Source organism: Hippocampus guttulatus, chromosome 19 (genome assembly GCF_054856545.1).
Source record: "Hippocampus guttulatus isolate MCC_2025c chromosome 19, RoL_Hgut_1.0, whole genome shotgun sequence".
In the NCBI taxonomy this organism is placed as follows: domain Eukaryota; kingdom Metazoa; phylum Chordata; class Actinopteri; order Syngnathiformes; family Syngnathidae; genus Hippocampus; species Hippocampus guttulatus.
In genome coordinates this window covers 1,755,533-1,767,750 of record NC_141279.1, presented here as the reverse complement: position 1 = coordinate 1,767,750, position 12,218 = coordinate 1,755,533, and the positions used below count along the sequence as shown (strand labels likewise).

The window sequence follows — 12,218 nt, the reverse complement described above, 5'->3', positions numbered from 1 at the left end:
GTTTGGGTTTTTTTGGGGGGGTTTTCTGCAGACTCTAAGTCGAAGGCCAAGCAGGCAGTAAACAAACGGAGGAAGGGTGAGGATGATGAGAAGAAGGTAGGTCTAAAGAGACTGAAGACAGACATGACATCTGACTTCTCGGAGAGCAGTGACTCTGAGAATCCGCACAAGAGGATGGCCCATTCGTCGTGCTCCTCGTCGTCGTCCTCGTCGTCGTCCTCTTCCTCCTCTTCCTCTTCCTCCTCCTCAGAGCCAAACTCTGAGAATGAATTAAAGACTCGCAGCAGTGAGGTGAAAACAACTGCTTCAAAAATGGAGGAGGATGAGAAGACACTAATGCAGGCTGCCAAAATGAACGATTCCTCATCTCACGTTGGCTGCCTGTCCCCGTGGGCGGAGCTTCAGTCGACAGAGGACAGCAATAAGGCTGTTAAGGAAACAAGCAAAATGATCTCAAAAGAGGAGGAGGAATTGGTGGCGGTGACGCAGATCACACAATCTCCACGGCAACAGATGCCTCTTATGTCTGACACTATCCAGGCTACTATTACAGAGAGTAGCAAGAACACTGTGAAAGGTAAATTGCACTCAACTCCCAACTATCTGATGATTATAACCGATTGATCAGTTATATTCTTCTCCTTTTTTTTTTTTTCTTTTTTTAAGTCTCCTCTCGATGTCAGACACCTTCCTTGTCCCACCTCCATGGCGGCGGCGGCGTGATTGACATCACAGATGATGCACAGGCCACCGTGCATCAAGAGAGTTCAGAGGCTGTGTCAGCTCTGCTTGCCTCACAGAAGGCAGAGTCCACCGCCCTTTCACCTTACCTCACCTTGCATCCATCCCCCGTCTCCTCGCCTCCTGTCCCTCCTTCACCTTCGCCCTCAGAAGGTGGCCGAAGGACAGAAATTGACCCCGCCATGCAGCAGGCTTTAATCGGAGGTGGCGTGACAGCAGGCAGGAGCTTAAATAACAAGATAGAGTTTTCTTCTTCCGAGGTTATCAGGTGAGAACAGAAAGGAATGTGTTTGACCTTTTCCTAACGCCTATTGTGTTGTTAATTTCTTCATATTATTTAACAGCGTGGATGGGAGGCGACTAGGAGTGAGTGATATGTATCTTCCTCAATATAATCATCAGAGTTACTTTCACGATGTGCGAATTTACATTATCGAATATTCTTAAAACTGCCTGAAAAACAAACCATATGAAAGCTTATGTGACTTCTAAACGAACTAAACTAAATAACTAAATTGGAGCGATACACTCGTGAAATCCTCCCCAAGTTGAGCAAACGCACGCACACAGTACTGTTGACAAAGCAAGTAAACGTCGGCAAGACATCACTAACCTCGCCTCCTAAAAGTTTGCCGGATGTTGGATATTAGCTGAAGATGCAGTTTTTACACGCTCGTATTCCGCATTCTCGCTACATTAGCGACTACAGTATATCACATGCGTAGTGTAGGTCGGAACATTTCTGTCAAAAGATGGCAGCTGCATTAGCTGTCACTTCAAATGCATGCGCAGTAACGGACGGCACTACCAGTTGTATTTCTCTTCCCCGTCTGTTTGAAGAACAGGGATACAAATGACATATTCCAGACATATGTGGCACAAATCACCATATCTCAAATAACAGATTGTGGGGGGGGTTTTTTTTTTGCATTCTGACTGCTCTAGTAGCTAGGATTATCATACTCCACATCAAACTTTGCTGATATCCATCATTATAAAGAAACTGGATGAAATAGATTAGAAAATAAATATTCACCAGAAATCCATTTAAACACCTTTTCTCATTCTGATAGCTGTAGTAGTTGGCAGTGGTTGACCAGTACAAACTGCAGCACAAAATGTGATGTTATTTGTCATTATGGAGTTATAGGAGACATAATTATTCACAAAAATCCATGAAGACACCCTATATAGTCTGAACATACGAAATAATTTTAAGTTCTGGATTGTTAAATATTGCTGTGGAATGTCGTTTTACAATATTTTGTCGAAGATGTAGGAAGTAATTTAAAATGTAAAAAAGAGTTGTTCAGAAACATCTACCGTTGTTCTATGAAGCAAGTGCAGATTTACAGTTTTTCTTTTGTAGAATGTCGTCAAATTATCGTTGAATCTAGCTAGCTAGCTAGCGAGATATCTATCATTTCATATCACCCACCCTCAGAGCCTCCTCAAATATTCAGAGTTGTATTTCATCTGTATTCTTTATTCGATATTTATGTAAAGAAATTCCTAAACAGTAGAACATCCGAGGTTGAACATGAACACATTGCGGGATGCTGGTCCAGCTCGTATTTGTTCAAAAATAATTTTTCCCCTCAGTTAGAAAATAATGAAAATCTAATCAAGAAATAAAGTCAAAGTTAAACTGACGCCATTGTGAATATGTGGATATTATGTAGTTCATTTCTTAACCCCATATTGTTCAAGCTACTAATAGTTTTTTGCTGGATGAAATATCCAGGGTGAGAAAAAGCAAAGGTGACCGTATTACCTTCTCAACTGAGCTCTCATGAGCTATACGCACGTGTCACACGTGTTGCTGATGTCTCAAAGTAAGTGTTGCATACAAATCAAGGGAAAGCATATTATACACACTCAATTAATAATTAAGACACTTTCTAAGACTACAGTTAGACTTTCGGGGCCATGGCAGCCCTGTTTACCTGAAATCTAGTGCACGTTTGCAATTGTTTCCCCCTCTATATTCATGTTTTCTTTGCTAAGTTTGCTTACAGTCTATCAGAGTATCTCTGAAGGCCTGTGTTGTAAAAGGCCTGCCGAGTACCAGGGGCTCAGAGACGCATACAGGTCGGCTTTTCTCACATTCTGTCAGGGCTTTCTTCGGATGAAACGTGGATGCCATGCGGCTTTGTAGCATGTTTATTGCCTCGGCAGAGTCAACTGATGATCCCCTGGTGGGCCCGACTCCAGAGTCAGTATCAGCGCCGAGGGTGTCACAAAATGCGGCTCAGTAAAAATGTAATGATATTTGTGTTCTGTCAACCAGTAATTCAATAATCCATCTCTTGTCGCGAAACACGTCAAAGAGCCCTTTATTTACATTTACGGGGTTCTCACACGTGTCGTCACTTTCACTTTCCACTCACACTTAGATTGTTAAACAAGGTTATGCCACGGTGGGCATTGTAGGTAAATGACAATAAACACATGGTTAAGCTTTAGAAGGGTTGTAGGTGGCGAGTGTGATTATGCCGCAATGCAAAGCTTCCGTCACACTTGTGGAGCATTGCCGGGATGTCTTATGCCTTGTTGCGTACTTTCAGATTTATTTGTGTGCACCCTGTTTTACTCCAATCAACTACGGTTTTTTTCCGTGGTGACCTAAAATGAGTCCACCGTGGCTGCCGGCAGCAAAGAGTGAGCGTAGCCTTCGATGAGGCCTTCACAAGATTAGCTGAGCTCTCATATGTAACGTTATGCAGGCCGTTGGTCCGAAGGGCCGAAATTGTGTACTACACAGTACTGTATTTAGAATGGCCGGTAATTTTTGTGTTCCAGATTCAATTAAATATTTGCTGTTCTCAATGTGTTGATGACAGTGTATTCTTAATGGCCGGCTAAAAAACTGTGTAACTATATGTACATATTCAATTCTTCCTGTTTTTTTTTCCAGACCTGTCACATCAATGACTGATAATATGATGCTGATAGAGAAGGAAAAATCGGTCATTCCCCATCCTTTTCTTCATCAACATCATCCAGAGCAGCATAAGCCACAACAACACTACACGTCTGGCATCAAGAGTCCGTCGTTATCCGAGGAGCAAAGCAAACAGCAGCAACTACACCCCGACAAGACGAACACAGTCCTTTCCACTGACTTTCCAAAAACCAAAATGAACCCAAACCCAGCTCCGCTAGACTCCATGAAACAAAAAGCCCAGCGGCCCAACACCCCTCAGAGCCATCCTTACCCTAGCACGAGTCCAGCAGACCACATCAAGTCTAAGCCCCACTTAGGCCTCGTGGATATCTCAAAACCTAAACCCAATACCTCACCAGAGGTCTCTAAACATAAAATGCCAAGATATTATGATACCTCCCCCCCTCCATCAGGTCGTTTGTCCAGTAAAGTAGAAACAACGGAGCCTCCTCGCTCTGGTTTTAAGCCAACACCAGCTCACTCAGAGTCAGGTGGGGGCAGTACTGTCAGCAGTACCAAGAGCCCTCTAATTATCGATAAGAATGAGACATTCACTGTTTACAGGGACCCGGCTCTGATCTGCTCAGACAATGAAAACACTTCTTCCGCCACCGTCTCCTCCAACCACGTGGCGGCATATCTCCATCCTCACCTACATGGGCTCCACTCGTCATCTCCCCACTCCCCTTGCCTCACCCCTTCGTCCCACCCACATGCTGCCTCTCACCTCCTTGCTCCTCCTCACACCGCTGCCTTACCCCACCCGCACCTTTTACCTCCTGGGGTTCTCTCAGCCATGCCTCCCCCTCACACGGCATCTCTCCTGGGGGGCCACCCTCAGCTGGACTCCCCTGGAGGTTTAGGTCACCTTGCCCTACCTCACCCGGGAGCTGCGCACCAACAGCAGTTCCTACAGGTCTGCGTCAAGGGGCATTGATTTGACGTTACTTTTTCTTCTAGCTTTCCATTGGTCAACTAAAACCCTTTTAAATGTTTCCAGGGTCAAGGGGCCCCTCCAACACCTCTGCTCCCCCAGCCTCATACTGGCGCTTCAGGTTTGGGCCTCTACCCCATCCTTTGGCAGTACCCCAATGGAACCCCAAGTTCCTACCAGCAAGGGCTCAACATACCCCCCACAGCTAAATGGGTTCACCCCGAAAATCCAGTTGCTGTTAATTCTGAGGTGTCACTTCGAAAGGTATTTGGACTTTCTGGGAATGTACGTATGATTGAGTTTTTCAATGGGAAGGGTTTTGTGTTACCTTTACCACATGGGCGTGAAGGAATTAGTGACATTTATTATGCACAGTAGTATATTTCCACTCTTAACATTTACTTCGGAGGACTTAAGTTTTGTCTGCAATATGAGACATGCCGTTGAAGGTCACTTGGGATGAGGACTCTCTCATTCTTGATGAACGCTTTCTGTTATACTCAGCCCCCGGGTTATTTTGGCACTAGATCTCAGACACCGTCCTTCTCAGCCTCTGACACATAGTCGAGATCTTTGCTCTTTAGTATTCATCCTGCTAACACTCTTACAGAAGTCACCTGACTAAACATGAGTGACTCACTTCCACCAGTAGCCTTACATGCCTGACTCTATCCTCATCATTATTTGTGAGGTGCTATTTTGAAACAAATTGAACGTGCGTGTACGTGTGTGCACAACTTTAATGCATTTGAATTTACCTTCTGCTTCTTTTCTTTGCAATGCACTTTCCATTTCCAGAGCACAGCTAGCCCATGGTTGCACCAAACTGTCGGTAGCGCAAGTGACAGTTTGGGTTTGCTGAGTCACGTTCCTGTACGACCAGCCAGCGCTGATCCCCACCGCCCCTCTGTTAAAATCAGCACGCACGCTAGCCCGCCGCTGTCAAAGATCAGTGTGGACATTCGTAAAGAGTGAGTCAAGTCAATCCAATATTGCTTTTTTTTTTTTTCCAGTGACGTGCCTGCCATCAAGCTAATTATGTGAAAAACACATTTCATCATGTAATAAAGCATAGGAAAGGCCTTTACATTTTTCTTTCTTTCTTTAGAGATGTGGATAAGAGAGGCTACGTGGATCCAATAAGAACCTTGACGTTGGCCCAACTGAAACAAGAACCAACAGACAGTAACAGGAGCATCACCGGGAAAGATGCACAGCTTCACCGCCTCTACTTAGACCCCCACAGCAAGGCACGCCTGAGTAATACACAGGTATACTCATCTCAAATACAAATCAATTGCTGTCAAACTTTAGATCAGTTCAGTGATGACTGATATTGTTATTCAGAACAAGATAGACTTAGTTTATCAAATAGTATCTCATTTGAGTTGGTCATATCTTCTTTCTAATCTGTAAAAAAAAAAAAAAAGAGTTACTCCAGACAGGTCAAGATGTTACTTTTATCCATTTTATTATCTGTATGCGTGAACCACACTGCCCCCAAGCAAGGCCAAGGAACATAACCGAAGCAGCACATACACCATTGTCACGTTAACTTCAAGGTAAACCCAGATGACAGCACTCAAGATGTGAAGCTGAGCGCTTCTTTGATGAAACATTTGAAGAAATTCAGTGAGAGACATACCTTGGAGCGACCACAACTGCTTTAGGAGATCGACTGCAGTAGGAGAGGGGTTAATAAAGCGTGTTACTATGCTTACAGCAGACAATTTGGAGAGGATTTTTATTTGCATCGCAATTGCAAGACCTAATTGCACGATAAACTATATATACACTCGTGCTCGTTATAAAAACCTGCAAAGTCCTCATGCAGCCCTTCATATTCACATGCTGCATTTGGGTTTGAATTAATCTGTCGTATTCACATACAAAAGTACTGACAAACGTATCTTTCCCTAGTAAATTACTGTATTAGGTGCTTTTCTAGTGTGAGGCGCACCTTCAATGAATGGCCTATTTTAAAACAGTTTTCATATATAGGGCACACCGCATTTTAAGGCGCATAGAATAGAAGTTACACTAGTGGCTGCGGTTGCGCTATGCATCCACTAGATGGAGATACGCTAAAGGGAATACAAAACAATACAGTTTTATTTATATCGCACTTCCACAACAGCTGCAGCTGTAACACAATGCTCGACAGATCATTTAAAATACTGCGTCCAAGAAATCTGAATATTTATCCATATATAAGGCATAGGATTATAAGGCACACTGTCGGCTTTTGGGAAATCGAAAGCTTTTAGGTGCGCCTTATAGTGCGGAAAACAAACATACGGTATGTGATTTGTCTCGTTCGTGCGTCTCCAAATTGATGACCGCTAATTTTAAGTATGCAAATTTCCCTCTGTTCCGGTGATCAGAAAAGCATTATTTATTTTGACCATGTAGCTACGCACAACTTACACACACTCCTGTTTTGTGGTACATTGAAAAAGTAAACTTAACATACATGTTTTCTTTCCAAGGATGGTGTTCAGGCAGCGGACCGAGCCAGTAAGTACAAAGAAGAGAATCGTCAAATTCTGAAGGAGAGCATCGAAGTGGCCCCTTTTACTGCCAAAATTCAACGCTCAAGTGAACCCGGGATTGACAGAGAAAGAGAGAGAACCCGAGATCCCACTTTTCCTGTCAGGATACCACCTCTTGCTTCCCTTAGCCCCAAGGCAGGCCACGCGCATCCTCATATTATCCAGCCCGAAAAGAGCAACTATTTTACCACTTTGTCCAACAGTGTTATAAATGAGCCCCCAAGACTGTACCCTTCCAAAGAGCTCAGCTCTTACTATAAGAAGGTGTCAGTCGGAGCTCAAGGGGTTGTGGCCAGTATTGGAGCAGCCGTTTCAAGTCAGAGTGCCCTGTCGCTAGGCAACTACAATGCCAAAGTGTCCATCTCCAGGCCACCTCCCCTAATTAAGCACCATCCAGAGGGCGGTGAGGGTCTTGCGGGGAAAATTACTGAGCAGCTGTGCCAGCAGGCCACGCTGGTCCAACATCAACACCACACAGGTGTAGAAAGGCTGGAGCGCTGCAGTCCTACGATCTCTCCTTCCTCCTCTTCATCTTCTTCTTCAGTGTCTAACCACCACCCCCACCCTCAGCAGCAGCAGCACAACCTCAGGGCCATGCCGTCTCTTCACAGAGCGCCCGTCTTCCATCCACCCACTCAACATGCGCTTGAACGTAAAGAGGCCGCAGACAGAGAGCGAGAAAAGGAAAGGGAGAGAGCAGGCTACGGTGGACGTCTGTCTCCGCCGACTCTCACGCCTATCCAGCCAGTTACGTTAGCAGCAGCTGGCAGCAAGACATCGGTCGAGCAACAAAAGCCCCCCACGCTGCTGCCGGAACTCAGGGATGTAAAAGGTCATGGAAATACGACCATTGTTGCCTCAGCTGTCAGTGTGGAGAATATGACATCATCGGGTGGGTGGAGAGTCGGTCAAGACAGAAGAGCTCTCTTCTTTGGAGAGAAAGGAGTGTCGAGGGACAAGCCCCAGGCTGCGATGGCATCCGTCATTGTGCGTCCGCCAACGTCCATTAAATTTGACAATCCGGCAAACAAATCTGTTGCTATGGCCCCGAAGGATTTATCTTTGGGGAGTCAAAAACCGGGCGAGAGTTTCAGAGACCATGGAGCTAACAGAGTTATTCAACCCAACTCCAACCTGGATGACATGTACATCCAATATAAAAAGACCTCGATTCGTGTCCCGCAAGGGGCTGTGGGAGCCTGTACCACAAACTCTGTTCAAAGGACTACCGTTTCTCCATCTGTACAGAGTAGAAGTGAGGCAACGACACCTGAGCTGGGTTACTCTGTATCACCCCATCATGGGCCAGGAGAGCAGCAGCTGGGGGTTGGGTCACGTACCTCATCTCCAGGAGGATCTTTGCATCCTCCCAGTCAGTCGACCACACCGCAACCCAACCCGAATCTCACTCCAAGACCTAGCCCCTGTTCTGGCAGCGGCCAGGCTTACTCACCCTCTTTCGTTCACCTCAAGAAGCACAAAGCTGCATTGGCAGCAGCCCAATCTAAAAGCAATCTCTGCACTGCGTCCATGTCCGCCACGACCGGATACCCGTCTGCAACGGTGGATCCCATTGACAAAACTCACAACTCCACTCCTCCGCCTGCCTCAGGCCAAACCTCATGTTCAGCAGATAGCAGTAGCGGTAACTCAACAAGTGGCAGAACAACGCCGGGTAAATCAAGTCCGCTGCACAACGGCCAGTCTTCTGGGTCTGCTTTAACAAGTGGTGGGCAGGCCAGTAATTACCACAAACTAAAGAAAGCCTGGTTAACGCGGCATTCCGAAGAGGATAGGAACACAACCGCTACCGTCATCTCAGTTAACACCAAACCAGACAAATCGCCCAGCATCAGCAACACCGCAACAATGACGGAAATGATCAAGCCGTGCACCGTCAATCTCAGCGCCTCCACATCTAATGAGGTGGAGCTGAGCAAGGACGCCGCAAGCAAAGGAGAACGAGACAAGCTCTCGGAGGACAAGACGGCTGGAGCAACAGTCGGGGAGGACAGGAAAACATCCTCCTCACTAAGGCGGGCGAGCAAACGAACATACGAGTCTGCTTCGGAAAGTGGGGGAGACGACTCGGACGCCAGCGAGAGCAAGATGGAGGGCAGAGCCAAGCGTCAGCCCAAGCCAACATACAAGAAGAAACAGAATGATATGGCCAAGAAAAAAGGAGACAATGAAAAGGAAGAGGATGACGTGAAACCCAACGGCATCTTTCGATCTGCTAAAGAGAAGACCAAACTCAAGCTGGCCAGTAGCAGTAAGTCGTGCACCCAGTAACCTGAAAACATGATAAGCCAGTCCACTGTAGTAACCGCTGTCCCTCAAAGCGTTCATTCTTTTTATAAAATGATCGTCCTCTCTGCTTGCTATTTTTTAATAACTTGCAACCTGGCCATTTTGATAGCTTTTTAGATCACGTTACTAACAAGCCACCTTACCCCCAAGCAGCACAGTTTATTTCAGCGTGCTGTGGTACAATTTGAAACAATCAACCGTGATTATGGAACGACACGGGGCAATAAAGCGTGATACCGACCTGCCAAGGAGCATTGATTTTGCTTTTTTTTCCATTCTTGCAACGTGGCTCCTTTTTACTGTACAACAGGAATAGCGTATCTTATTTAAAGCCCCTGTCAACTGAAATAAACTCTCTTATAAATTGTACTTATAAATTTGGCACGCCACGGAGAAGAGTGTGGATAATAAGCTTGCCAAATATAAAAGAAAAAGTTCCGATTTTCCCACGGTTTTCCGATTTTTTATTTAATTTATTTATTTTTTTTTTTTTTTGCGATAACGTTGCCCGTCGTAATCATATTTCGGGATAAGTGGCCATAATGCCATGAATGGAGCTAGAAGTCTTCCTTTTACCATACAGGGAAAACATCTACTCTGATCTTTTGTATTTAATTTTAACGTGAGATGCTCTTAATTCTTTTTTTAAAAAGTGCTTTTCTTGATGCGTTAATATCCATCCTTTCCAGATGGAATCCCACGTTCTGTCCTGAAGGATTGGCGCAAGGTGAAGAAGCTAAAGCAGACGGGCGAGTCTTTCCTTCAGGATGATTCTTGTTCAGAAATCGGACCCAGTTTGCAAAAGTGTCGGGAGTGTCGCATTATCCGCAGCAAAAAAGGCGAAGAGGCGGCCCATTCTCCTGTCTTTTGTCGTTTCTACTATTTCAGACGGTAAGTGGTTGACAGCATTATCTTATAGTTTTGTTTTTTTTTACTTTGTCTTGTTCTTCTTTGTGTTGCAATATCTATTCGTTTGTATCAGTACTAAGGAAAATAAATCAATGCATGTATTGAAATAAAATGTAAGTGCAACTATGCGAAATTGCAGGATACTTTATTTGCCCTACATGACAGACAGTACTTGAAATGAAATGAAAATAATCATCCATTTTATCTTGCCACTAAAAAGTGTGTTGTGAGCAAGCCTGGCAATTGGGATTTGAGAACAAAAATAAATACTGAAAAAAAAATCGAGATGTCCTGTGAGCATCCGTTGAATGCGCTAAAAACATGCCACAACATAAACACAGTTTTTGCATATCTGTCACGCAGAATGCTTTCACTTCATCAAATCCATTTGAATATAACACACAGACAACCCGATGTCAAACAAAATGCGGGTTCTCAATGCCAAGTTCAATTTCATTTATGAAGTCCAAAAAAAATCCAAACCAACATGTCCCTTAGGTTAATGGCTTACTGTAAGTCAATTTTTGAATTAAAAACAAGTATTTTTCGTGCCTTCAACATCTCATGATGCTGAAATCTGCTCCATCTTTCGTTTAATACATTAAATTTTATCCCTGCAATTAAATTATGAAATCATCTACATCCTTCGTCAAATGGATCATTCAATTCTACCCCTGAAATTAAATTATGTATAAATAGAATCTGTATTTGAATCCGTTTTTTTTTTTTTTTGGAAAAAAAACTGAAAATAATAACTTTGGCCATTATTTTTAGAAAGGTGACGATGTGTAAAATCAAACTTGAAAAGAATCACAAAGCTGTCCATACATAAATGTACCTATTTATTTATTTTTTCAAAATATATTTTGTTTGTCCTTTTTGCCTCAAACACACACAGTTTCTACAGTATGGATACTCAGTAAACACAGTCACTATAGATGAATAAGCAACAGCATTTGCAGCCGGGGGTCATCCTGTGTAAATCTGTCAAAGAGGATTTGCTGCTCTATAATCTTTACTGTACTAATAAAACTGTACTAAAGTTCAACGTTTGTGTGTTACGCAACCCACTGCCACTTTTTTGGGGGGTCCAGAAACTCCAGACTCTTTTTTTTAGTTGGACCAACTATTTAAAATTGTATAATAAGACTAAGATGTCTTGTTATTGTTATTTAATAATAATATTTAGTCATCATAATCAATGAATTTTGAATCCTATTCTCTGCGAGGATGTCCGAGTTCAAGAAAATATAGATCTTTTCTAATGTTCTGAAGTCTTGACTTTTTATCCCGTTCCCCCTTTTCAGACTTTCCTACAGTAAAAATGGCGTCATCCGAATGGATGGTTTTTCCACTCCGGACCAGTTTGATGACGAGGCACTTTCCCTGTGGATCCCCGGAGCAATGGAGGAGAGTCACCTGGACCAAACTACAGCCAAGTACATCCTCAGCTTTATAGGAGACATGTTCTGTCAGATGGTCCTGATGGAGAATACGGCAGCCTCCTGGGTCAAAAAGGATGGTGTGTTGTCCTCATAATAACTCCTATTTTGATTACAGTAGTCCCTCGTTTAACTGGATTTGAAGTGCTTCTGGGCAAGCGCGTCGGTTGTGGCAGTGCAGCTAGTGAATGACCTTGTTATGCGTTCAGTTAGTTGCTATTAGTTTAAAAAAAAAAAAAAACGCAATTGAAAATGCACCACCGAATCCTGTAATATTGCAAAAATCCTGTCATGTGAAAAGCGTGATATCGCGAGGGACAACTGCGTATCTTATACCAAAACTTCTACGCTTGTAGCGCGAATGACTTTTTGTGTGCGTTTCA

At 44.0% G+C, this 12,218-nt stretch overlaps 1 protein-coding gene across 2 annotated transcripts in view; it reads left to right on the top strand.

The window, feature by feature from the left end:
• Positions 1–12,218, top strand: part of jmjd1cb (jumonji domain containing 1Cb) — a 79,893-nt gene that overhangs the window by 56,856 nt on the left and 10,819 nt on the right. For both annotated transcript variants that reach the window (XM_086138230.1, XM_086138231.1), the window contains 9 exons: positions 32–577; positions 667–1,009; positions 3,659–4,604; positions 4,689–4,886; positions 5,421–5,593; positions 5,731–5,893; positions 7,112–9,446; positions 10,174–10,375; positions 11,701–11,915. In XM_086138230.1, the coding sequence (XP_085994356.1) occupies positions 32–577; positions 667–1,009; positions 3,659–4,604; positions 4,689–4,886; positions 5,421–5,593; positions 5,731–5,893; positions 7,112–9,446; positions 10,174–10,375; positions 11,701–11,915 (5,121 nt within the window). The remainder of the gene's footprint in view (positions 1–31; positions 578–666; positions 1,010–3,658; positions 4,605–4,688; positions 4,887–5,420; positions 5,594–5,730; positions 5,894–7,111; positions 9,447–10,173; positions 10,376–11,700; positions 11,916–12,218) is intronic.